General features: G+C 57.2%; 1 protein-coding gene across 8 annotated transcripts in view; it reads left to right on the top strand.

Annotated features, from left to right (window-relative positions):
• Window positions 1–26643, top strand: part of FAM178B (family with sequence similarity 178 member B) — a 105392-nt gene extending 78749 nt beyond the window's left edge. For all 8 annotated transcript variants that reach the window (XM_025868763.2, XM_073897809.1, XM_025868762.2 and 5 more), the window contains 5 exons: window positions 2878–2965; window positions 9586–9711; window positions 23588–23665; window positions 23982–24134; window positions 25445–26643. In XM_025868763.2, the coding sequence (XP_025724548.1) occupies window positions 2878–2965; window positions 9586–9711; window positions 23588–23665; window positions 23982–24134; window positions 25445–25474 (475 nt within the window). In that variant the 3' untranslated portion in view covers window positions 25475–26643. The remainder of the gene's footprint in view (window positions 1–2877; window positions 2966–9585; window positions 9712–23587; window positions 23666–23981; window positions 24135–25444) is intronic.
• Window positions 26644–26819: the final 176 nt, after the last annotated feature.

The raw sequence follows: 26819 nt of genomic DNA, 5'->3' as shown, positions 1-26819 counted from the left end.
ACTTTGGAGCGCGGCACAGAGGGGCCATTTACCTCCCACTGTGTTCCCGGCCCAGCTGCTGCTGGGGCTCCCGGGCAACAGCCGGAGAGCAGGTCCTGGCTGCCAATGAGATGGAAGCCATGCGGGGTGTGCCGTGTGGCCAGGGCTCCGGGAGAAAACGGGAGGGTGGGGCGCTGGTTGAGGGGCGAGGGTCTGGCCGCGCTCACAGGAGTCCGGTGTGGGGGATGATGAGGGACTCCTGTTCTCTAGCCCATGCGGCTAAAAGAGGCTGCCTCTCCACAGCTCTCAGAAGGTCAGGTGGGGACGCTGAGGTGCTCCGCAGAAAGGGGTCATGGCTAAAAGGAGACGGGGTGCGGGAGGGCCCTGTGCTGGTTAATGTCAGGTCTTCCTGATCCCGAATGGACCAGGGATGGCTGGCCCCTCCCTGGGTTGCCAGATAAAATACAAACATTGTGCAGGAGAACGCCAAGAAAATGACTCTTTGTCAATAAGAAATTCAAATTTAACTGGGCATCCTCTATTTTTACTGGCTAAATCTGGCAATCCTGTCTCTCCCTCCACCTGAATTGCTTCTTTAAGTAATAGTTTTATTGAACTGCAACATACAAACAGAACAGAACACAGACCGTAGGTGCATGGCTCAGTGACCACAAGTGGAACCCGTGGGAAACCTGCACTCGGAGCAAGAAATGCAACATGAGCAGAACCTGCCCATCCCCCCAGCCATCACTACCCAGGCTTCCAACAGCTGCTCTTTGGCCATTTTTGTACTTTATTGGAACTTAATCATGCACATGTATTCTTTTGAATCTGGCTTCTTTCGAGTGGCACAGTGAAGATCATCCGGGACTTTGGATAGCGTTTTAGCTCACTGTCATTACGAGTAGGATTGAGTTGGATCAATAGGGCCCAGTCTGGGTATGCGTACTAATGGTGTACCTAAGGTGCACTTCCGCCTTGTGTGCACGCGCATAGGTACCTAGGCATAGGATTGCTAGGTCATGGGTGAGCACATGTTCATCTTTAGTTGATCTTGCCAAGCAGTTTCTCAAAGTGGATGTGCAATTCGAATTCCCACCTGCTTTGTGTGAGCGTCTTTGCCGCCCCTCCTCCTCCCCAGCACTGTGCATTTCCCCCTTTCTCGTGTTCTCCTTTCTGATGTATCGTGGTGCTGCTGCTTTTTTTTCTCCATTTCATCAAGAGCCTGTTGCTTTGTTGATCCCTCTGACTTTCTTGACGAAGTGCTAAGAAACTCAGCAAGGCCCCTGGTTGGAGTTCCAGCCTGCCCAGCCCCACAGGAACTTCGAGGAGCCATTCCTACCCCAGTTCCTACCCCAGTTCCCCATTCCTACCCCAGTTCCCTCTGTCATGTGAGGCCCGGGCAGCAGAGGGCCCGGCCCTGGGGAAGTTGCAGCGGAGGCTGGACCACGAAGCCCAGAAGTGGCCAGGCTGGATCCTGCCTCCCCAGAGTACTTGCTTAGCATTTCCCCGTGCTGCCTGTGGCAGGCTGTTCCACATGTCCGGTCCTTCAGTTCCTTGTGGTGTCATTCCAGGAATACGGGTGAGGGCGGCTGTGTGGGTCCCCTCAGCAGGGCCGTGACCTGAGGGCGTTTCCCCTTTAAGGAGATGGTTCCAGCCCAAGTGTCTTCCTTCATGTGCCTTATGTTTCCTCTAGCTTCGGGACCTCTCCTTTGCTTCTTCTGATGGCTCTCTGCAGAAACTAGGGACTGTGGCCACATCAAGGTCCGTGCCAGGGGCTGACGTCTGCTCCCAGAGTGTATGGAGGTGCAAGAGAGATGTGACCCTCTTGGTGGAGACGAGCTGTGGCAGGGAGCGTGGACAGAGGAGGGGCCCTCGACTCCCCCACAGCCTCCTCAGCCACTGCCCACCCCAGCCTCATCCTCTGGTCTCCACGCCCCTCCTCTCTTCTCTTTCTGCTCCCTCTAGTCCTCAAGGACCCATGGAAATCAGAGCCCTGAACATGAGCTTCTGAAATCCCCATCAGAGGTCTTCCGTCCCAAAGAGAAGAGATACTAGCCCCCTGAGTGAATCAGTTAAGACTAATTAGTGCTGGACTCAGAAGCCCAGCCCAAAGTGACTAGAAGCCAAAGGCACTTTATTGTTCCACATGACCAGCTGACCTCCTGAATGGTCCAGGGGCCGGGGGCTTCAGGCACAGCAGGCTCTGGGTTTTGTCAGAGCTCTGTCCCTGTCCTCTTGTCTCTGCTTGCTTCATCCTCCAGGCTCTCCCACAAGGAGGCGCGGTGGTCACCAGCAGGTGTGGGATCACCTCCTGCCTGATCGGTGGCCCTGCTGGAACGGCACACGTTCTGCTAGATAATTCCAAACCAGGGCACTGAGGCGACCTCTAAGAGGCTCAGTCACTCAGACTCTGATGGGCCGGGCCTGGCCCATGTGCCCAATCTGGGTGAGCAGCTTCTCCAAAGGAAAGTTGATGCCCGGTGAAAGAAAAACGAAGTTTAGCCCCACTTTCCACTACCCTGTGTGGGCTGAAAGATTCTAATGCTGCCAAGGACAGAGAAGGCAAAGGTCTGTGCCAAAGCAGTTGAACATTCCTTATCTCTGTGTATCCGCAGGTAAGTACAGATACTCAGAAAGATGAACTGAGAAGAAAAACACTGCTGAGCCAACCTCTGAAATTACCAGTGACTTTAATTTTTTTTTCCTTTTGCTTATTTTTTAACTCTGCCGTCATGTTTTATTGCTTCTAAAATAAATGATAAATACTATAAAGCAGGAGAGCAGGACGGAGTACTCCAGACAGCTCGCCTCTCCCATGCTGCCCCCACATGTGCCTCCAGCCCACTTGCTCTCAGAGTGTCCCACCCCTCAGTCCCTCTTGCTCCTTCCCCACAGGCAACTTCGAAGCCAGCTCAGCCTCGTGGTCATTGCCCAGATGCTGGACCAGCAGGAGACGCTCCCTCTCTGGCAAGAGAAAGCCCAGGTGAGTCTTGGCCTCAGCTGGGCAGCATCCCCTGGACCCAGGAAGCCTGTGGGTGAGCAGAGGGCCCCCCCCGCCCCCCCGCCGAGGCCTGCCTGCTCCTGTGGCTTTTCCCAAAGGTTGGGAGCCTCAGGCCACGAGAGGCAAGTCGAGTGTGAATTTTTCCCTCATATCCTTGCATTCAGCAATTACTGTTTTGTATGCCCACTGTGTGCTAGGCACTGAGGCTAGAGCAGTGAGCTGGGAGCATGTGTTACTTGTTGGTTTGGTTTTTTTTTTAGCTGTGGTAAAATATGCATGACATAACATTTACCGCTTTAACGTTTTTGTTGTTGTTTTTTTTTTTTACCATCATGACAAGTTTAAGTGCAGAGTTCAGCCGTTTCAAAGCGTACAATTCAGTGGCTCTGAGCACATTCACAAAGTTGTGCAGCCATCACCACCATCCACCTCCAGAACTTTTTTTCATCCTCCCAAATAAAAACTCCATACCCGTTAAATGCTAATTTCCATTCTGTCCTTCCCCAGCCCCTGCTTATATTACTTTTTATAGGTGGAAGGAAAAACAGTGCAAGTGAAAACAAACAATATGGCCTTAAAACTACTCAGTCCTAGTGCCTCTCCTTTTCCGATGTTAGGCATTGGAGAAGAGGGCAGAGAGGAAAGTAGAGCTTTGTCTTCTTTCCCCACTCCCCTTCTCTCCAGAAAGCTCTGACCACAGCCTCCACAGCTCGGGGCCCTGGGGGCAGCGTGGGTCCCAGCCAGCCCAAGGATGGGTGGCAGAGAGGTTGAGCATGCCCTCACCCTTACCCCCTAGAAGCTCCCTGGGATCGAAGAATAGTTGCTGGCTACAACCGAGCCCTCTAGCTCAGCAACACGAGAGGGACCAGGCAGTCCCTGTGAAGGGCTGTGCGTCTCTGTTCATAGAGGTGTCCTCGGGAAGCCTGCGTAACCCCTTGCCCAGAGTGCTGAGAGAACGTTCCGGCACATCCCAGGGCAGGGTGGACAATATCGCTGAGTCTGCAATGCCAGGATTGCAGGGCGGGAGCTCAGAAAGCTGACTGGTTGTATTGGCTTGTCCGAGTGGGCTCGGCCTGGCTTTTGCCGCGGCTGCCCCCTTTGCCATAAATACTTTCTCCCGAGGACTTAGCCTGGCTGCAGCTTATTGTCATTCCAGTTCCTGCTGAAATGACACCACCACTCAGAGGCCTTTCCTGACCACCCAATGCAAAGTCCCCTGGCTCATCCCCCTGTTTTAAATTATTTATCTGACATTTTCTTATTTATTGGGTCAGGGTCCGTGTACACATGTGCGTGTGCGTGTGCACACACACACACACACACCCCACCAGCAGCAGCAGCTCCTTGAGTGCAGGGACCAAATCTTTCTGCCCGTTAGCACCCAGCACAGTGCCTGGCACACACGGGGACTCTGCGTGTACTTGTAGAGTGAATGAGCCTGGAGTGGAGCCTCTGGAGTGTGCGAGAGGAAGTTCCCTTTCCCCAGAGACCTGGGGAAGTCACTGGGGTGACTTCACACAGATGAAAGCCTGATGACAGAGCATCTCTGTGAGGAAGGAGAGACCAAACAGTGTCTCGGGGGTGCCAGGCTGTTAGGAGTGGGGACCGGCAGAGATGCAGCAGGCAAACAAGACCACCTGGACCCAGAGGGTCTGGAGGGCAGATGGGGGTCTGTGAGCCCCAAGGAGAACAGAGCACGGTGTCAGCAGAGCAGAGGGGAAAACCCAGAGCGTCCAGCTCAGGAAAGGCAGGACCAGCTGTGTGTGTGGGGTGGGGGAGGGGGGGTGTTGTCCGCCTGCAGTGTCTGGCAGTGACCAAAGAGTGGCTCAAGCATCCAGGCCCAGAAGCCCCCAGTTTCTCCCCAGAGCCTGCCAGGGGCCAAGCCCGGCCCAGCCCCACCCAGCTCCAGGGCTCTCCCGCCATACCAGTTGCCCGCATGCCCACCGCGCGCCCATCTCTTCAGGAGACCCCAGCTAAGCACCGCCTGTGTGCCAGTCTCCGTGCCAGGCTCTGTGCCAGGAACCAGCCTCCGAAGACAGGGTGTGAGAAAGGTGGGCTGAGGGTCCAGTGACTAACACTGCCCGAGGGCTATGAAGTGGCTTCCAGAGAAGGTGTCCTGAGCCAGGGCTAGGAGGCTGAGTCAGTGCTCATGTTGCAGAGAGGAGAGTCTGCCGGCCGCCGGTGCGGGCTGTGCACAGCTGCGCCAGCCTCCTGGCGGCTCGGGGAGAGGAGGGACCAGCTGGGGCCTGCCTGCAGGCCCCCCCCCCCCCCCGCCGCCTGTTTCCCCCATCTCCACTGCAGGCGCCTCCCAGGTCTCCGGGCTGTAGGCGCTCCCCTTTCCAGTCTGGCCTGTCAGACGGATCCTTGCCTTCAAAGGGCCACCACCTTGGCCCCACAGCCTCCGCGTCAAACCCCCACAACGCCCCCTTTCCCAGCTTCTCTATGTGGCCTGCCCGCACCACCTGTTCTTCCCAGCCCTCCTCGCGGGCCTGCCCCACTCCCTCTGCACACAGCTCTGTGCCCTGACCCTCCTTCCTTTCCATCATCACATCCCAACTGAAACGGCTGTAGCCAACACTCTGCATAGCACGTGTCCCAGGGGCTGTTCTCAGAGCTTACCTCTCATAGCAGCCCCCCGGCTGTAAGGACTCTTACCATCAGATGTTTTTCACAGATGGGGAAACTGAGGCAGGTGCAGTTAGGAAGCTTCTCAGGGCCATACAGCGGGGAAAGCCCTGGAGCTAGGATTCAACCGCAGGGTCCTTGCCCTTGACCACTGCAACATGCCGTCTCTGCTTCTCCAGCCCCTTCCTTGGCTCTCATCGTGGTGACAGCCCAGACCACGCCTGCCATTTCATGCTGAAGGTGCCCTGCTGGTCGTTTGAGCTTTATCCCTAAGTGGCAGATAGGAGAACAAGGGCTGTGGCTTCTACTTCCTTCATTGATGTACAAATGCTTGATAAACCTTATCAGTTGATTGACTCTGAAGGGGAGCCGGGGGATAGAGAATTGACTCCTCTAGGAGAAGTTCTGGGGTTAGTGCCTAGGCAGAGGCTCTCAGGGCACTGCTGGGCAGGAGGAGTCCCTGACCCCTGGATGGCTTGACTCTCTGTCTCAGGCTATAGTCTAAGGCCCTAGGAGTAGGAGCTGAAGAACTAGAATTTGGGGAATGGGACTTCTGTAGGTGGTCAGGATGCACCCCCCCCCCCCCGCCAAGGCCTCATTTTCCAGGAGAGCCTTGGAGTCAGGCTGCTTCCTGTTGTCCTTGGGAATCTTGGGAATATCCCAGAAACAGCAGGGTTTTAGCTTCGTGCACCAGTGTGCTCCAGACCCTGCTTGGGGCACTAAAGATACAACCCTGAAGAAAATTCAGTCCCTCCCTTGTGAAACTCACTGTCTAGGGGGAGACAGACACAGGCACCAAGAAAAAAGTAAATATTTGCCATACTAGATGGTCATAAGGGTCCTGGAGAAAAATAAAGCCAGATAAAGAGGAGAGGGAATGTTGGGAGATGGGGACATTTGTGCATAGAACTGAAAACGTCAGGCAGGTTTCTCGGGGAAGAGCATTCCACACAGGAAACAGCCAGTGCAAAGGCCCTGGGGCAGCCAGAGTTCTCTTAGGTTAGAGGAAAAACAGAAGCCACTGTGGCTGGAGAGCCATTGGAAGGTTTTGATAAGAGAAACAGAATCTAATTTATAAAATATTTTTAAATTACTCTGGCTGCTATGTTGAGCTTAGGCAATTGCAGTAATCCTGGTAAGAGATGAAGGTGGTTTGGCCTGGGGAGATAGCGGCGTAGGTGGTGAGAAGTGGTCCGACTCTAGGTGTGTTTCCCAAGCACAGCCAGTGGGACAGGAGATGTGAGAGGAAGGAGTCAAGGAGGGCTTCTGGACCTATGCAACTGGCAGGATGGAGAAGCCCTTTACCAAGATCGGCAAGACACAGGTGGAACAGGTTTGGAGACCAGTCGGGAGTTTGCTTCTTCTCCCAGGCCACCTCTTGCAACACAGCAAGCCTCTTTCGTCAAGCCACGTCTTCCAGTTTGGAGTCGGGAAGACACGGGCTGTAAATGGCCCAAGTGCAGGAGTTCAAGGGTCTGCATCTCCTAGGGAGAGGCTGACGGCAGTCCTGCCCTGCCCTGCATTCATTCAGGGAACGAAGACTTAGGAAACATATAACATGTGCCAGGGGCTGTGCTCGACCCCGGGGGACACTGTGGGGAACAAAGCTGCCCTCGTGGGCCCTACGTTCTAGCAAGGGGGGGGACAGGTAAGAAACATGGTAAACAAGTAAATTACAGAATGCGCTAGGAGGTGGTAAATGTGGTAGACGCAAAAGTCATTCGGGGTGAGAGGATTGGCAGGTGTGGGTGGCGTGGGCGGCAGTGTCGGGGGTGGGGGTGGGGCTGGGGCTGGAAGGCGGATAGGGGCAGCTGCACGTGTCCGGTCGCAAGGCCCGGTGAGGGTGCCGGCTCCAGGGGACAGCAGGGCTGCCCGAGCCTCACTGACACTTAAGATCCTGGCCTCCTCCACTGGGCAGATGGAAGCACCACCGGGGCCTGAGCACAGGAGTGACCGGCCGTGTGGCCAGTAGCCCGGCTGGAACTCGCCTGCCTCCTGCTGCCTCCTGGGCGGACAAGACCAGTGGAGGCCTGCCTGCTTGGGTGATCATTTGCCTCTTGCCTGGAGGTGTCTGTCCTAATGGGCTGTTTGTAGAGACAGCTCCCAGCGGCCGGCTGAGGTGGGGAGGTGCGATGTCAGGCCCTGGCCCTCCCTGCTGGGATGCACGGTCCAAATAAGCCCTTATTCCAGAGAGGGGTGTGGCTGCCAGAACTGGAAACAAAGGAGGGTAAGCAATCAGAAGGCGGCAGCTTGCTGCGCTGAGCGGGGCGAAGCAGTTTTTGTGGAGAGGAAAAACATGGGAGCTAGCGAGCCGCTGAGCTGCTGTTGTGTACTCCCCTGCCCAGCCCCGCCCGGGCCTCCCATAGCAGGGAGGGGCTAGCTGGGGCGAGGCTGCCTGCCTGAGGACGGCTTCTGGGGGCGTGGGCTGCGGAGCCTGGCCCCTGTGCTTGCACAGCTGTGATCCCCAAGCAGGCAGGGCTGTTTTGGAAACCATCCCCAGCCTCGCAAGGCCTGAGCAAGACGGCCCAGCTCTGGTTTGGGGGAAGCTCCAGATGGTGCCTCTCTTCGCCTAGAACCTTCTCTCTCTTCCTGCCTCCTCTCTGTTTCTAAAGGGATCAGACACGAGGCCGGGAAGCCCTGGCCCCCTTCCAGGAGCCGAGGCCCTAGGCCTGTCTCCTAGCCCTCAGCCCAGCTGCTCTTGTGGGCTGTCTAAGCCTGTGGCCGGCTGAGATGCTAAGCAGGTGTCTGCGGGTGAGTCAGGGAGAGGAAGCCAGGTGTGCCGGGCAAGGCTGGGCTCGAGCAGGGAGCTGGGCTGGGGGCTCAGGCCTAAGCCCTTTGGGCCAGCCTACATCTGCTACATCTAAAAAGATGGTGCCTCTGTGAACTCGGCTGGCTCTGCTCCTTCAATCTGCATCCACCCCTTTCCCAGGGTTGCAGGTGGGCCCAGAGGCGCCAGGGACCCACATACTGCCTGCCTCTGTCCTGACCACAAGTTAGTTCCAGGGCAGCTGAATGGTCCTTGTTGGGGCTGAACCCAGGCGGCCCAAACCAGGTGCAGGGGCTGGGCCCGAAGGCGTGGCTCACTGCTGACACCTGGACTCCTGCAGGCCCTGTTCCTGGGAGGGGTGGGGGCACTCCCATTTGTTCAGAAAGGGTAAGCAGTTTACATGGGGGGTGGGGGGCAGCTAGCAGATTAAGGGACATAGCAACCATATGCAGTGTGCGGACCTTGTGGGGAATCCCCGTTCCAACAACACAACTAACTGGTAAGGACATTTTTTGAGACCGTCAGAGAAACCCGAACACGGTGTTAGATCATATAAGGAATTCTTGGTAATTTTGCTGGGCAAGAGAATGATACTGTGACCATGCTGGGGAAAGAAATCCTTATCCTTTTGGGTGAGAAGCTCTTTATGGGTAAAATGATACAGTGTTTGGATTTGCTTTGAAATCCCCTGGAAGGGAAAGGGCGGGGCGGAGAAATGGGGGCAGGCAGAGCGATGGGGAGCAGGCACAGCCAGCATGAGAGGGGGCGGGGGGCACAGAGCCTCTGCTCCTCCGTGAGCCCCTCCAAGCCCACAGCAAGTTCAGCGGGGAGAGGGACTTGAGCAGCCGCTCGGGGTGGCCTTGGTTTTTCCAGGCCTGAGTGCTCCCTCCAGGGAAGTGGATCAAAGCCCCAGCCTACAGAGATCTGAGTTCACGCCTTTGAAGGAAGGCTCGGCCTGTGCCAGGCCCTGTGTGCACGCGCGGCTCTCCTGTCCTGGGAACAGGGTGTGTGGCTGTCTCCGCATCTTGCAGCTACAGGACACTCGGGCTCCAAGAGGCCACACAGCATGCCGGGGAGAGGTGGATCCAGGTCGTGGAAGCTGGTGGTCTGGCTCCAGAGCCCATGCTCTGACCTCCCAGTGCCGGCCGAGGCCAAGTCCCCAGGTGTCCCAACCCCCGCTCTGTGTGACAGCCTCTCTTCTCCTTCCCAGCTGTCTTCGCTCAGCCAGCTGCTGAGCCTCATGAGGCCATCATCTCTCAGGCAGTACCTGGGCTCTGAGACCTTGCCACCGTGCCAGGGGCAACAGCCAAAGGCCAGTGCTGAGCTCGACCGCAAGGTGAGCGCCCCCCCCCCGCCCCCCCGCGCCTGCCCGCCCAGCCAGGGTGCGGCACCGCCAGCTAGCGCGGAAGGCAGGGCCGGCCACACTGCCCAGCCTGGAGGGCCTTATTGCCACCCCAGGGCCTTAAAATTCCAGCAAGCTGCCTCCCTCTGCTGAGAGGAAGTGCTCACCGTCCCTGCAGAGCCTGTAATCAGGGCCCTTGCCCGTGCCCCTCACGGAGGCGCAGTGGGGTGCTGTGTGCACGGGCATGCGCATCCCCCTGGCCCTGCTCCGGGGTTTTGCGGCATCCTCGATGGTCCGGTACGGATGTGTTAGCATGGGGTGCTCCGGGAGTCGTACAGCACAGCTTGGAGAGGATGCAGGAGCGAAATCCTGGTGAGGGGAGTGGAGCTGGGCGCTTCCTCCCTGTTCCTCACCGTGGTTGCCACTGAGGCTGAGTCCTTGGCCTTTCCCCCAGTTCTTCCTTTTTTTAAAAAAAAAGATTTTATTTATTTACTTGAGAAAGAGAACACAAGTGGGGGGAGGAGCAGAGGGAGAGGGAGAAGCAGGCTCCCTCTGAGCAGGGAGCCCGACGCGGGGCTCGATCCCGGGACCCCAGGATCATGACCTGAGCTGAAGTCAGACACTTAACCGACTGAGCCACCCAGGCGCCCCTCCCCATTTCCTCCTAATGGACTTTCCAGACATTGCCCAGCTCTTCCGAAAGCCCGGCTTTGGTGGGAGTCGAGGACAAAGTGGTATCCCTGAGCCTGCAGGTTGTGCGGTTTGGAATGGGGAGGCCTGGGGACACTGGGGGGTGAAGGTCAAGCAGGGGCAGTGGTGTAGGATGTAGGGGCTTCAAAGTGGGAGCCCCAAGCTTGGCTCTGGGAGGTGGGGAAGGCCGGGGGAAGGGTGGAGATCTCCGTGAGCTCCCCTCTCCCTGGAGCCTCGAGGATAAGGAATGGAGATAGACATCTTCCTAATTTAGGAAAGTAGTAATTCCAAAAGCTCACTTGGAGGGTGGGTGTTGACAATCCAGAAGTCCACCCTTTGGGCATTGCTCTGCAAATCAGATAAATGAATTAATTTACTTAATGAACACAAGCGAACCATTAAGAAGATAGGATGATCCCAGGTGGATGCGCCTCTCCTGGAGCACGTAGGTAAGGTTATCTTTGAGTTGTGCCTAATATTAGTGCATTTACGAGACTGCTGCCTGCCTCCCAGGAGAGTCTGAGCTGTGTGCCTGCCCCGTTCTGTTCTCCCAACGATTTCCTGGGAAAAGAGCTGGTCGCAGAGGCTGTATTTGGATGTTCCACGGCCTCTAGAAAGGAGGTGGGGTTGGCCCGTGGGCAGGAAGGATCTGTCTGAGCAGGACACAAATGGACAGGCCCCAGGCTGGACTGAGGGAAGGAAAAAGGAAAGAGAAAGAAGGGGAGCAGTGGCAGAAAAGAGGCTTGCGTCTGATTTGCCCAGTGGAGAGTGTGCACTTCAAACACTTTGGAGGCTACGCCTGTGACCTCACCCAGCAGAGCTGTGACCGCCAGGCCAGAGGCCTCCACTTGGCTCCTTGCTTTTTGGAGCCCATCTGGTAGCAAATGTCTGTTCCACACCCAGGGAAGAAGAGGAATAAGTGGCCTGAGGGTGTCCTTTATTCTGAGCACTGTTCTCATGCGTGTAAAGGAAGCTGTGTCCCGCTGGTCAGCTACCATTTTGGAAATGACTCGTGTGGCCTGGAAACATGGAGGGTTCAGTGTGTCTCGACAGGGTGTCCCAAAAGCGTAGGGCGTGGGCCCCGCCCAGGGCAGTGAAGGGGGCACGTGAGGCCAAGGCTGTTCTCCAAGGCCTTGGCTGCCCCTCTTGCCCACCTAGGATTGGTCCCAGCCTGACAGGGAGGTAGCCAGGAGCAGAGGAGGGAAAGGGCCCTGGTCTGGGGAAGGGGAAGAGGTGGGGCTGGTGCGGGCGTGGGGATCTGCACAGAAATGGGAAGTGTTCTGTCCCCCTGGGCGGGTGCTGACCGGAAGGGGCCAGGTGAGGCAGGTGCCGGGCTCCCACAGCCCAGCCCTGCTCCCACCTTGGCCAACTGACTCCTCATTAGGCCCGAGCATGTTTCATCTTCAAAGGTGATCAGGCTACTCACCAGCCAAAAAGAGCAGCGGCGTCACCCGCCCTGTTTTACAGGGAGTGGTGGTCTGGGCCTGGGCGGAGCCTTTCATCCCTAGGGCTCAAAGTCTTTGCCTTCCTTCCCTCCAGGGGCAGTGGGGAAACTAAGGCCAGAGTGAGCTTGGCCCGAGGCAGCCCGGCCTGGAGGAAATAGGGCTTTCCCAGCCCTTGGGGCGGCCGTGCTGAGCCCCATCCGCCAGGCCCTGCTCACCCCTGTCTGGGAGACTTCCTGTGAGAAGCTGGGTGACAGCCCTCCTCCAGCCCTGCAGATAAACACTTCTGCCAGGCTCCCCTCCCCCTGTTCTCCCCACCTCCTCCTTTGCCCAGTCTCCTCCCTCTCCTAGGAAGCTCCCAGCCTTCTTCCCCTCCCTGGCCTGCCCTCCCTTGGGGCTGGGCGAGCTGCTGTCTGGTGCCCAGGGCTTGACTCTCTCTCTCTCCACGGATCCTGTGGCTTTGCAGTTGACCCTTTACCAGTGGGTCTCCCCAGCTAGACCGTGGGCACAGCATAGGGCCCAGCCTCTCCACAGCCCCGGTATACTGGGTACTGGATAAGTGAATGAATGAACAGAGGAATGAACGCGATTTGAGTTCCTCTCCCCTCTCCAAAGTCTCTTCTTCCACCGCATTCGGGCCGTCCACTCTCCTACCCGGTTTCCAGAACCCTCTCCCTCTGCATGCCCTCTGGCCAGCCTCTATGTGTCAGCCCCCTTGTCTCTGAAAGTCCTTGTTTCATGAAGGCCACGAGGGTTTATGGCCTGCACTTCTTGTGTTGGAGGTCCTTGACTTCAGAAGCCTTACCTCCTCATGAGAGAACCAATCACAGCGCATTGTAATTATGAGCCGGTGAGATTCCTGCCTGGGAAAGCTAACCACCAAGAGCAACAGAAGCAGCAAGCTGGTCCCGCTGCAGCACTGCAGGGGGCTGGACCGGCTGTTCCTCGGAGCTGGGTCCGAGCACAAAGTGTCCTAGCAAATCAGGCAGGGTTTGTGTAGTCTAAGACTCTGCTTCCTGGCGAGATGAGAACACTTTCAGCATTTCCAAGTGCTTTTGATAAAGAAATGGTTGCTCAGCCCCCTTGGTGGTTATTGGGGGGCCCTGTGCTCGCCTGGTTTGAGCAGGGGCTCTCCTGGAGGAGAATAAACATCTAAGTCAGAGTAAGTACCGGGGTCTGAGACAGCCCATCGGCAGGCAGGTGCCCATTCAGCTCAGAGAGGTGGAGAGGACGTTTTAATGCAGGAGGCAACTGCAGAGCTGGCTTCCTAGTGCTTCCTTGGGTCCTTGGATCCAATTCTATAAGAGACCAGCAGCGCTGTCCCAGGCCCCGTGTGAGCCTGTCCTTTGACCGCTCTGCAGACAAACGTGTAACTGGACGTGCTTTGCTACTGTCTCCTCAGCCTTCCAACCCAGAACCAGGAGTTTCCTTTTCGGTGGCTTTACGTGAACCGTCTTGGGCCAGATTTTGTCTAATTGCATTCTGCCCAATTTCAGAGTCTTGGTCTATTCACTTGAATTGAGATTCTTGATGTTTTGGTCTTGTTAGACCCGCCATTGTGTGTTCTGTTTCTATGTGCTCACCTTCCTGTTGTTTCTTGCTTTTCCTCAGGCCTTTTGCCATAGTGAAGGAACTTTTTTGTTCCATGTTTTTCCCCCTGGGGATTCGGAAGGTCTACAGAACCAGGATCGTTGTGGTGGGATGGGACGTTTTCCCCCAGTTTGGTTAAATCTGGGAAGTTTGAGGAAGTTAAGCGTCGTGTGGGAAGAAAACGGAGGTCCACAAAGGGGGATGTCCCAGAGTTGGGGCTGCATTGAGGCACCAGGAGCTGGGTTCCTGTCTCTCCATCTTCCAGGGCATGTCCTCCACACAACCTGATGAGTGTCCTCATGGGGCCCACTGATGGCTCTGCATCTGTGATGGTCCTCAAGGCCCCACCACCCAGACTGAGCCTGGGGACCACAGGTGGCTCCCATCAGCTTCCTCACCATGCACACCGCGTGCTGTCCAGCTCTGTGCTTCCGAGGCTTGGGGATGGCTTGTGTGTTGGAGAAGTGCGTGTGTAAAGAGTTGATTTTTATGCGGGGGCGGGTGAGTACCACACGCTTGAGTGATGCTCTGGGGTAAACAAACTCTGCCCTACTGAACAAACTCCTTTGCCCCTCACTCCTGGGTCTCTGCACTTCTTCTGCAGAGGCTGTGGGCCCGCCGCACGCACGTGTGTGTGTGCACGTGCGTGCACGTCTGCATGCGTGCATGTATGCCTGTGTGCATGTGTTGTGTGTATCTTTGTATATCTTTGTGGTGTGCCCTCGTGTTAAAGAGTTGACAAACAAGTCTGATGGCTTTTGCTCCTGCTGTGGCTGGGACTGGCCTGCCCCTGCGTCTGGTGACCCTGCCAGGAGCCACTGGAGCAACTGGGGTGTGGTTTGGGAGGTTGTGGGGAGTGGGCAGGGAGGGTGCCTCTAGGGCCTGGCAGCTCTGTGCCTGGCTCTGCCCTCTCCTGCTGGCACTCAACACCAGCCAAGGGACATACTCCCTCAGGCTTGGCTGGAGAACAGGCCCCTCGCCCCACGTCAGCCGGAAGTCCAGGTGGAGCGGGGGCCTCTCCCTCTCCCCGTACCCGCCACCGTCTCACCTGCAAGTGCCTGTCCTTACATCCTGCCCCTTCCCTGCACCTGAGGGGGAGTCCTGCCCGCAGGGCCGGAGACCTTAGTCAGGGCAAGATTGGGAAGAAAGGAACTGGCTTGAAGAAACAGAAAATAGATATTCGGGAATCCTGCGTTCCTTCTTGCCTGGTCTGTGGTGGGTTCCTTCTTCCTTCCTCCAAAATGAGGAACATCCAACATCTTTTGAAATAAACCTCAAAGAGATGGCCTCTGGGAAGCTGAGCCCGAGGGGAGATCCACGTACCAGCCCCGGGTCACACCCACCTCGGAGGCCGCCGAGCCTCTTCAGAATGGGTGCTTGTGAGCAGCTGAAGGCCACATTGGGGCCCAGGCCCAAACTAGCTGTGTTTGGGTCCCAGGAACCCTGGCTTCTTTGCAAGCAGGACTTGAAGTGACAGAGTGGAGCCAGAGAGAGCAGGCTTGGATTCTTTAGGCAGCTTCTGAGCCCTCTGCTCCAGGCCCAGTCGTCCTGGGACTCTTGGGGGTACCTCCCCCAGGCACAGCCCTTGCTCCATGCAGGGTAACTCACCTGACACTGACACTGGCTGGCCTGACAGTCCTTCTCTTCATCTTTTGAGCCCTCCTGGACAACCCTGTGATTGTCTTTCTCCCACTCTTACTTAGGCAAAGGCAGTCCTAAGTGCCCATCACATCCATGTTCAGCCCCTCTGTCAGGGGGCCCTACTTCATCCCCACAGCTTCTCTCCCGCACGTCAAACCACACCATTTGATTCCAGGCAGCAGACATCTTTCCCAGACGTCATGGGAAATGTGAGATGTCAAGCCTCCATTCTCTTTGCTCCTGCTGTTCCCTCTTCCTGGCAATGCCTGGCCTGTCTCCCCTGTCCTTGGATTCCTGTGGTCATTACAGTCTGTTCACTTGACCCATGGCCTGTCCACACGTTGCTTCACACACCTAAACAGAGTCACCTCTGAGGATCGGGTCCAGAGTCTAGCTCAGTGGCGTCCCACGCCTCCCACTGAAATGGGTGCCCTGGCAGGTGCAGCCTTTGGGAGGGACCCTTGCCCACCTCTCCTGCGCTCAGCCCTGCCCCACCTTGTCTCTTCTCCCGGGCTATACCTTCTCAGGGACAGTGCCTTCTAAATGCTGCGTCTAAGCAGCTTGGGCTCAGCTCCTACCACACACCTAAGGAGGACCAGGAAGGGTGTGTGAGGTCCCTCGCTCACTTCCCCAGATGGAGGAGCAGTTGCCAGGCAAGCCGTGGCCTTCTCAACTGCTCTTCTGTTCACTGCCTTTTTGGTCCCTTCTCCCATTTTTGCCAGGACTTTGTAGTAACAGAAACACAGACACATATCCTGGAAGGTCCTGGAACAGCCCATCAGCCTCAGCTGGACCAGAAGCTGAGCAGTGGCATGAAACCTCTCTCTGCATCTCTCAGCTCTGCCCTTTGGTGTATTCCCAGGCAGGCTTTCCCTGCTGGTCCTGAGAAACTCCAGGCTATGTCCTTCCCTTAGCAGCCCTAGGAAGTGGGGGAAAGAAAGATCTTTTATCCTAGAGTCCTAAGCAGAATCCCAGAGTTGAGGCTCGTTGGCTTGGCTTGGGTCATATGCTCATCTGTCAGCCAGTCAAATCGGCAGGCATACAGTGGCCGGCCCGGGTCACATGTCTTCCCCCAGAGTCAGGGCTGAGGTCACCACCATGGAGTATAGGGAATCGGGGGGCTGCAACACTCTTGACAAAGATGGGGGCAGGATCCTGGGTACCCAGAAACCTTGGATGCCGATAGCCTGGTCTGTAGCCGTGAGCATTGGCCCTACGCTGTGATTTCTATAGGAAGTATAAGGACTCAGAGCTTTCCAGGGTCCTCCCATGCCAGCACACCAGGAGACAGTTCAGGGAGTGAGAAAGAAAGAGAAGAGAAGAAGCCATTGCTTTTGAGGAAATGGCTTTTGAGGAAGCCAGTACTCTCCATAGGCTCTCCAGCCCGTGGAGGGTGCCCATGCCCACACCCTGGCTGGTTTCAATGGGTCTGTCCAGCACCAGCACCCACATACTGATGTGCTCATGCACAGCCAGTCCTACATTCTCAAACATTTGCGCTGAGAATCTGGTCCCTCTCTGGGTAGTCGGCAAAGCTGGGCTTCCGGTCCAGATCCCCCTGGGGTCAGGGTCTCTAGTCCCAGCTGGAGGAGCAGGAAGAGCCAGCCAGCCAGTCCTGGCTTGTCATCTCCCCTACCCCCCACGGCCAGCAGGAAGCCAGAAAGGAAGGGTGGGCTGGGTGGGAGCACTCTAGCAAAGGTTTGCCTACAACCCCTCGTTCCTCCCACCAGCAGACACAGGAATGGGTCAGATGCTCTGAGATAACCTCCCTGCAGCAGATCCACAGAACTAAAACCCCTCAGCCTTCCTGCCTTTGTCCCAGCTCCATCTCTTTCCCACCCCTGCCCCACTGTGCCAGGGCCTCCTCGTCCCCTCCTCATTCTCAGTACCAAGAACCGGGGCCACGGCTGTGCAGGGGCCAGTCCCAAGTTTGAGATAAAGCTTAAAAGAGAATCTCTTTGTCTGTCTGGAGTTCAGGGTCTGGAGTCTCTGAACTCACTTTGTCCAGGCATCTGGACATGCAGGTACAGGGCGCACCTTCTGCGGGATGGGAGCAGGCGGGCCCGTGCTGGGCCTCCAGGGTCCCTCAGCAGGCTGCATAGATGCTACCTGCCTGGCTGCCCAGCTGGGACCCGAGAGCCAACTTTCTCGCCCGCGGCTGAGCCAGAAGTCCTGTTCCTTTGCAGACTCTGCCAGCCGGTCTCCCATCACCCTCGACTGGCCTCATCCCTACTCCATGTTGAGGGCTCCACCCACCCCCGTGCCCAAACCGGCACTTTCATTTACAGAATTAAGTGTCTGGCCTTGTAAGCCGGAGGGTAAGTGTGGCAGGCCCTGCCTGTGACATCTGCTCCCTGGCCTCTGTGCTCTGTGCCTTCAGGGACCCTGGACTAGGGAGAGGCCTTGTGTCACCATCTCATTTCCTAATTATCGGTTGTGTATCCTTGTCATCTCCTTCTTGCGAGGTCCAACCGATGACCCATCCTGGTCAGAATCTCCTTCGAACTCAGCTTTCCTTTTGGCACAGTCCTCTGCTTGCGGCTTGAGTGCTGGCCCAAGGCAAGGTCAGGCAGTAACCTTGGAGCGGTAGCAGCATGAGCAAGGGGAGTAGGTCAGGCAGTTTGCTTGTGGGCACAGGGAAGAAATAGCGTCCTAGAGATGATGGCAGGTGCCACATTCCAGGACGGGTCTCCTCTCCTCTTGTGTTCTGTGGACGTACCAGCGGGACAAGGTCTGGCTCTCTCCACCAGCCTGAGGCTCTTGGCCTGGGGCCCCCAAGTAGCCCTACCTCAGGATTACTCATTCCTAATTATTGTTGTTGTTATTTGCCCATCCTGTGGTAGAGTACCATGCCCTTGGGGCTCAGGCTTGGGGCCCCGCTCCCCGTCCTAGGGGCACAGCCTCATCCTCTGTACCCTGCCGCTAATAGGCCCTCGGGCCTCTGCTGGGCAGTGCAAAGGGAGCTTGTTCCTTCTGAAAGAGGGTGTCTCCAGTTAAATCCCCTTTATGGAAAATACACACACACACACACACACACACACACACGGAACTTGTTAAGCCTTAGGAAGAGAGTACAGACATCTGCTTCAGACCTAACCCTTATTGGAGATCGTCATACAGTCAGGGGATCTCTCCAAGCTCAGCTTCCACATCTGCTCAAAATGAGAATCATTAGGCCTCTCTGGGAGCCCTGCTGGGTTGGGGCACTGTGAAGTGGTACTGTAGGTTTAAATTTGATTTTTAACAAAAAAAGAAAAAGAAAAAGAATTCATGGAGGCCTCGCTCTAGCCTTGGGTCTGAAATGTGCCAAGGCAGACAGACCAGTGCCGCTCCAGTCTCCCCCAAACCAGATTGGTTCAAGGGTTGACCCTCAGCATGTGTGCGTGCATCTGTGTCTGACAGAAACAAAACCCTTGAGTGGACCCACATGCAGAATTCTCCCCCTGGAGTCCATCGGCAGGCCCTCTGGACAGGGCTGAGAGCAGCCCAGCCAGATTGTGATTGAAGGCAGGCCCCCCGCCAACCCCGGGCAGTCACCCCCCAGGGCCTGTGAGCATGGAGAGGTGAAAGCAAAGGAGGCTGCTTTGGGTCCTGGTGTCCCAGGCAGGGAGCGGGCACCTATAGGTCTGCAGGGCCAGCATCCTGAGCAGAAGCCCCTTGGGTCTAGCAGCCAGGCCGGGAAGACCATGTCCTTTGGGTGAGTCTTGGTTTTCCCCAGCAGGTGTTCCTGAGTCAGCCTCCCCCCCCCCCCCGCCGACTCCATACCGCCCCCCACCCCAGCAGCTGCCCCAGAGCCTGGCTGAACCTGCTCCCACAGGATGGTCACCCAGCCTGGCAGCTTCCAGGGAAAGGGCTTGGTTTGGAGACTTGCCTGGGGCAAGCCTGGATTCTTGGTCATGACCTGAGGCGGGAGAAACCACTGTGTTCCGGCCAGAGTGACTTCCTGGGAGATCCTCTGCCTCCTCCTTTCTGCCCTATTTTAGTGTAAATAACCCAGGCCACAGCCTGCTCCCTTGGCATTAGCTGGAGGGGAATTTCCTAAAGGATGAAGTGTCTGGGAAATGTTCACCCTTTTTCCCTCCTTTCTTATGACGAAAGCGCTGCAAACGGAGCCTTGGCTGGTGGTTCCTGGGGTCCGAACTAGCCGGGCCAGAAAAGGAGACACTGACCTTCCCCTCCTCCTCCCCGCCTCACGGGGTGACAAGCCCTATCTCTCATCCTCATCGTCCTTCCCCAGGGGGAGGGCAGGGCGTTCAGGCTCTAGAGCCGGGAGGGAGGCATCCAGCACAGAACTTCCCAGAAAAGTTGGCCTGCTCCACTCTGGGGAGAGACCCAGAAAGTGATAGCTCCAGGCCTTGCTGGCGGGGGACGGTGTCGTCTCGTCAGCATTGGGTGCGGGCATGTCCCACTCTGCCCTCGCCTTCTGCCTTTCCCCAAGTTGCTGCCTGAGGTTTCCGGGGCTCCATTGTCCACAGAGGCTTCCAACAAGCCCCTGCTGACACCCAGCGGGGGAAGAGTTGGGCAGCCTGCGCTGGTGGGGGCCCATTTCTCTGACAAGATCCGGAAGGCCTGAGAAGCATAGCACCCCCGCACCCCAACCCCAAGGAGTGTCTCTGCGTTACCCTTTAACCCTGAAGCCACACTGACTTCTACCCCCTCCGACACACAGGACCCTGGGGACTTGGAAGGTGCCTCAGGCTGAGGAGAGGGCCACCTTGCACTTCCAGCTGTGGAGGAAATGGGAGCAGGCAGGGGGCTTGGGGCTCACCGGCTACCAGCCCAGCTGCTGCATGGCTTCTGCCAGCTTCCCTTCCTAGTCTTGAAAGGGAAGACAGAGCCCCGTGTCTCTGTGGTGCCAGCCTGGACAGGAACGGGCTTGCTGAGTTCAGGAGCCGGCCACAGCGCGACTGGAGCAGGAAATGCAGCTCCCACAACCTGGCTGTTTACTTTGTCACCCCCAGGAGTGGCCCGCTCTCCCCACTACTGCTGGTGCTCCGGGCCTGCCTCTCAGAGGAAGGAGGCTCGGGTACAGCCCCCTCCTAGCCAGAGCCCCAGGTTCTGCTAAATGTCTGCTTCTCAGACCTTCACAAAACAGGGCAAGGGAGAGGAGTCTGAGGGAGGGTGGGGTTCACAAGAAGCCTTGCGGGCACCCGGTGCCACTGTCTGTCGGGTTGTCTGGAGGGGATCGGATGCTCTCTTACCTCTCCTCAATGCTGGGGTCATGGGTCTAGGGGACGGACCGGAGAGGACCACATGGGCTGGGCGCTTCCCATGCAGTATGGAACCTTTCTCCCCCCCCCAAAAGTACTACTATAAAGACTGCTGTCTTTGTGGGGTTTTCTGTGCACAGATGGAACTATATCCCCCTAAGTTGGATCAAAGTCTTCCTTAAAGGGCCTCCCCTCACGTGGGCCCAACTCCAAGGATCACCCTTGAGGGCAAGGAAAAAAAAAATGCCCTCAGCCTTCCTTGTAGGTAGTGGGCAAGGTTTTCTTCCCCCTTGGGGAAATACAGCTGGTAACGCGTGGTTCACAGGGATTTTCTTCAGAACGACCGTTTCCTTCTTGCCATTCCTGCTCCCCTGCCCCCAAAAGCACACATTCAGAATAGTTTCCCTGGGATTTTCCCCCTGGATTCAATGATGGGAATCAGTGTTAAGAACGAAGTTGTGAAACTCGCACTCCGTAGTCCCTGGTCCTGCTGCTTTTTTTCTCAGTAAATCCCCACTGCACAAGTTTTCCTCCAGGGCATTCCTCAGATCCGGGGCCCATCTTCACCACGCTTCCCATTTAGGAAGATAGATTCTGCCCCGGGGTGGGGTGGGGGCGAGGGGGCGGTGGTGCCGGAGACCCCCAGGGACAGAGAGTGGCCTCTGTACCAATCCCAGGGTGGCTCCAAGGTCCCTTTTAGCCCCTGGCTTTGTACACAGCACAGGGGTCTCTGAAATGCAGAAATCTCTCAGGTGCCTCTCCACGCCTCCGGGCCTTCCTCTGACCCACCCGCTCTATGGCCCCTGGATATTTTCGTTGGCGTCTCCTGCCACCACCACCTCTTGCTAGCAGCTTGCTCAGTGCCCTCTCCAACAGGGGCCTGGGTCATAAGAGTGTCGCTCTTTTTCAGGGTCACGTCTCTCTCCCTTGCTCCCACACCCTCCCCAAACCCAAGAGGTTCAGTCAATTATAACTAGTATTGTCCCGTTTTAAATTAACTTTTTAAAAAAAACTTTAATTGTATTCAGATTATACGAGTAAAGCGCACACATTGTAGAAAAATAAGCTTAGAACAGAAAAGATGAAGGATGTGCTATAGTCCCTTCTGTCAGAGACAGCCACATTTTCATTCTGGTGGGATTCCATCCCAGCTGATTCTAGTGGCCTCCTTCTGGGGGGTGGGGGGGCAGTCTGTCCCCCACACCCCAGCCTTCCCTGCTCAAGAGCCCTGAACGATCTCCACAGCCCACTGTCCAGGCCCTCTGGGGCCAGCCCGGTCCTCAGGGGGCCCCCTCCCTCCCCCCTGCCCCAGCCTAGCCAGCTACCTGGTGGTCAGTCCCCCAATGTGCCCTGCCTGTTTCTTGCATCAGCCCTAGGATCTGTCTGATGGTGTAATCTTGGGCCCTGCCCCCACCCCCACAGGGCCATCTTCACCTCAGATCCTACTGTTCCTTTGAGGCTGGGCTGGGCTGAGTCACTTCCTCCCTGAAGCCCTCAGAGCTGCATTTCACCCCCTCCCCCACCAAAAAAAAACAAACAAACAAACCCTAGAAGGACCCTTTCTCTTTTTGGTCCATGGGGAAGTTGAGATTCAGTACTCGTTGGCCCAATGACTGCCTTCCTGAAGTATCTTCTAACGTCTCCGTGTTTGTGGCTGTGTCTTAGTACGGAACAGCGTCTGGCTCCCAGGCCTGTGCCTGCTTTATGGGGGCGCGGGGGGGGGGCGGTCGGCAGCAGCCTTTTGCCAGGACTGCAGAGTGAGAAGGAGTTCTGAATGCTGTGGACCTCCTTAAGGCAAGGCCAGGCTGGGGAAGGGGAGCCTGGGGGAAGCAGCAGGTTGCCAGCAAGCCGGCCCTCTGACAAGCCAGCCCAGCTGGGGGACTCAGGCCTAGGCAGCTGCAGGACCCAGCAGGTGCCGCTGGCTCAGGAACGGGCTCTTGCCCAACCTGGGGCGGCACTGCTTGGAGGCACGCCGGTGGTCCCCTGGGCTTCCTGCCCTGCGTCTTCCGCCAGCCCATCCTGGCCAGACTATGGGGTCAGGCCGCCTGTGGCCTTGGCTGTGGTGCTGAAGAGCAGGCTGGGTCCTGGGCAAGACAGGTGCTGCCGGGGCGGTGGGGGCGGGGGGGGGCGGTGGGGGGGGGGGGGGGGGAGGCTTCCTGTCTCAGGATTTTACACAGAGGTATTTTGAGTTTAGGAAGACAGTACTCCATGTCTGATGCCCTCAAAAACGGTTCTGGCTTCTGCCCTCAGGAGGCTCCTGGGTCTGTGCAGAGGGGATGCTGCTGTTTCTGGATGGTAGGGGCACAGGGGAGTCCTGGGCTGGTTCTGAGCTCCAGCCCTGTTACTACCATGCATCAGCCCTGCTGGCCGCCTCTGGAGCTCGCCTCTCCCCTCCCAGCGCGGCCTCAGAGCTAGTTATCTGCAACGGGCACAACGGTGGGGGTGTTTCCTGCCACCTTCCCTATCTTAGACGTAGGAGTCTGTAGGGGACAAGGCGGCAGGCACATCTGAGTGGAAGAGTTCGATGCGCCAGGAGCAGGCTGCCTTTCACGGCAGACGCCACGCCTGTCTTTGAGGGTGCTCTCCTCCCCGTGCCTCGCTTTGTCTGGATTGTCCCATCAAAGAATGGGTGCCGACAGAGTTCCAGGGCACCCTGGGATCCAACCATTCCCTGAGCAGATGGAATTGGCCTTTGTCCTGTCTGTACCCCTCAGAACGTCGAGGGGGCAGAGCAAGGGTATGAGTTGGGAGGGTAAGCGTGCAGATGCTTAACTGAAGCTGTCTCCCGCCTGCCTCTCCTTTCTTCACCGGCCTCTTTGAGTCAACACGGTTTGACTGTCCACACAGGGCTGTACATCTGTCTGTGCAAGGGGTTTCCTGCCGAGGAGCAAGCTGGGCACCCGGGGGCCATGTCCCCCACCTTAGAGAATCGTGGCCCCTGACACGGGTGCCTCAGGGAACAGAGCAGGACCACAGACACGGTGCAGAGGTGAGGATGGACGGGCCCTTTTCCACAGCAGGCTTTCTCTGCTGGGCCCCCGGGACAGGCCTGAGTGACAGGATGGGTTTCTGGATGGCAGAGGTTTCTTCTTTTTCTGAACGAAGGGAGGACAGTCATCCATCAGAGGGAGGGTTCTGAGCAAGGGGGTCCACAGCCCTCCATTAGGACACCTCCCTAGAAACTGCGCCTGGAAGCCCAGCGGTGGGCTGAGTCCCTGTCCCGGGCCGCCGGGCCTGCAAGCACGGAGTCTGGAGGTGACGGACTTAGGGGAGCCCGTCTCTCTGTGTTCTGTCCAGGCCTGCTACCTGTGCCACAGCCTGCTGATGCTGGCCGGGGTGGTGGTCAGCTGCCAGGACATTACTCCAGACCAATGGGTGAGTCTCCCAAGAGGCTGAGATGGAGGCCAGCCCGCTGTCAGGAGCTGCAAAGAGTGGGAGGCTCTGAAAGACGTGGGCCTAGGGGAGCCAGGCGCCCTCCTTCTCCCAGTGTCCCACGAGGCATTCCCAAGGGATCCTGACCCGACCTCCCAGCAGCTGCCCTGTTCCTCTCCTCCCTTTCCTGCCCTGCTTCTGAGCAGTCATTCAAATCCATCCCTCTCTTGCTCTGATTTCTTTCCCCCTCCTTCCCTTCTGCGGAGGGGCCTGGCCCATGCCACACCTCCCCCTCACACACACACCCCCCCCCCCACAGGGAGAACTGCAGCTGCTCTGTATGCAGTTGGACCGTCACATCAGCACCCATATCCGGGAGAGCCCGCAGGCCATGCACCGGACCAGACTCAAGGACCTAGCTGCCCAGACCTACATCCGTTGGCAGGAGCTGCTGGCCCATTGCCAGCCCCAGGTGGTGCCCCCTCCGGGCCTGAGACGTGGGAGGGGAGGGAAGCGGTCAGGTGGGCTGGCCAGAGCCGGCAGCAACGTCTGCCCTGACTGCAGCTACTGAGCTCCTGACTGGCCGATGGGTGGAGAAGGCAATGTGGGGGGGTGGAGATGCCGCACAGGACGTTCATCATGCTCACCAAGAATCCAATGCCCAGTGCAGGGGTGTCGTGAGGGGGAGACAGAGAGGCCAACTCCTGGCCAAATGCAAAGAAATCTTCGCCCTAGAGAGGAGGAGCAGTGAGCAGTGCCAGGGAGGGGCACCAGAGGGACCAGCTGTCTCCCCTCTGCCCACTTGTCCTGCAGGTCTGAGGCTGGCTTCCTACTCTGCTGGGAGGGACCCTCTCAGCCTGCCCTGGTCCCTCCAATGTCTGGAGTGACAGCCTCCACGCCCCTGATTCTCTCAGGCTCTCTTAGGGAATAATACTCATAGCTAATACGTATTGAACAAAGACCCCCTTTCTCCACGAATCCAGGTAACTATCCCCATGAGACACGTCCTGTTACCATCCCATTCTACAGATGAGCAAGCTAACCAGAGTCGCTGAGAGGTTAAATAGCTTGCCCCATCACGAAGGCAGCGTGTAAATGCCAGAACCAGGGCAGAGATCCAGCCTGACTCCCAACCCCTGCTCTGGCAGCCTCTTTTCTGGTCTCTGTCCCTCTGACAAACAGCACCGGCTGCCTTGGGGGCTCTTCCCTCCCCTAGCCCCGAACCCTTGATGGACACAGGCTGGGTCTGGTGAGCATTTCTCCTCTCATCCTCCCAATGCCCCTTGGCTCCCAACGTGTCTATCCTTGGCCTTGTCTCTGCTCGTCCTTCCTCCTGTAACCTCTGACTTGGGGCTGACACATTGGCCACAGGCTGTGGCTTGGGTCTCAGATTTCGCAAGTCTCTGAGAAAGCTGGAGAGCAGACCTCACCCTCAGTCCCCCAGGAACTAGATCGCACTAGTCTCTGGTGGGAAACAGCGTGTTTGTCAGGAAAAGTGATCTGTGGCCTGGCCAAGTCAGGGGGCAGGCCCCACCTTCCTGTCACACTGCCCTGGGCCTTCGAGTCGTGAGTAGAGGGAACCCGGACAGAGCACTCCTGCGCTGTGCTCAAGTGGCCTGTTGACCTGCCGTGTCCTCTCCTGGACGGGAAGCCACAGGACTCTTGTAGCTCAGCACCGGGCATGAGGAGGCCTGTGGTGGATGTTGACGCTGGAGAGTCACCGTCAGGACGGTGGGCCCTACCCGGCCTGGGGCCATCGCCCTGTTTTTCTCCTTGCCCCAGGCCCAGTACTTCAGCCCCTGGAAAGACTAAAGGAGCGGGGCACGGCTGCTGGTCCCCAGCTCTTGGCTCTGGCAGGAAGCAAACGGGCTTCAAGGAACAGGAGGGAGTGACGAACAGAGGCCAGAGGAGGACCGGTGTGATGAAGCAAGAGCCTGCCTCCCCCTGAGCCCCACCGGGCAACAGATTCGTCTCCCTGCCTGGCCCGCCCCTCAGCCCTCCTTCCCTCCCGTCCCCCGAGTCGTCTCCTCTGCCCCAAGGCCTTTGTATCCACTCTCCGTTTTCCCGGGGCCTCCTGGGCCCTCCCAACCCTCCTTCCTCTCTGGCACTAATGCGAGCTTTCTTTGTGCACACTAAAGTCTTATTTCAGCATCGGGGGTTTAGAAGATTTCCTTCAGTGCCTATCCTGAGGGCGCCTGCCCAGCGTCCAGGTTCCTGACATCTCTGCTGGTGCTGGGCTGAGTTCCCACCTCGGACAGTCATGTGACCTGGGCCTCGTAGGCCCCACCCCCTGCCCCAGAAGGCTGTGTGTAAATCCTGAGGGAGGAGCAGTTATTCCTGTGGCCTGAGAGCTGTCAGAAACCGGGGAGTACCGATAGCGAGCATTTGTTTGGACCCGGTCTGGAACTACGCACCCCCTTCCTACTCACTGCCCTCACCGGGGAGGATCCACAGAGTGAGCTGGTGGGTCAGGGCTGTAATTACACTTAATTCAGTTTATCACTTGAGTTCTGAAATCAACTCCCCAGACTTAGAAGTGGGGTGGGGTGCCAAAAGACAGTTCTGGATACTTTCCCTCAACCTTGCCCGAGATTGGTTTGGTGGGCCCTGATCCTTAATGAAGTGCTGGGTGTCTTTGACCTGCCCCCCTTGAGAAGCATGTGGGCCCTGTGCATCACTGGGGAGATCCCTGGGTATCCCCATTCTCTGTCTACTTCTCCAATCCCAAGAATCCATTTTAGCGTCAGGCTTCTCCTAACTCTGGGTTGGAAGAGGGTTTTACAGGGGCTGTAAGAGGTGGAAGTAGCAGAGAATGACCCCTACACCCTTGGCCTGGGCCCTCTCCTCAACTCAAGCCGAGCGTCTGCCGACGGAGCTTCACCATGGCTGGTGCTTACGACTTTCTGTGTTTCTGTGCCCCTCTCCTTTGCTCTCATGCCACAGGGGTAGGGTAAGGCAGGCTAACTAGGAGAGAGACTCCCCCCCCCCAAATAAAGCACCTTCAGGACAAGTGGCTACATTTGCAGAACTGAAGAGTAGCCCATCACTTCCTGGGCCTGTCTTATTTGTTTGTTTGTTTGTTTGTTTTGTTTTATTTAAGTAGGCTCCACACCCAACGTGGAGCCCAACGCAGGGCTTGAACTCATATGACCCTGAG

Source organism: Callorhinus ursinus, unplaced genomic scaffold (assembly GCF_003265705.2).
Source record: "Callorhinus ursinus isolate GAN/ISIS: 27379988/994484 unplaced genomic scaffold, GSC_fseal_2.0 scaffold10, whole genome shotgun sequence".
Classification (NCBI taxonomy): domain Eukaryota; kingdom Metazoa; phylum Chordata; class Mammalia; order Carnivora; family Otariidae; genus Callorhinus; species Callorhinus ursinus.
The sequence above is the reverse complement of the archived record's forward strand: the minus strand, read 5'-3'. Positions and strand labels throughout refer to the sequence as shown.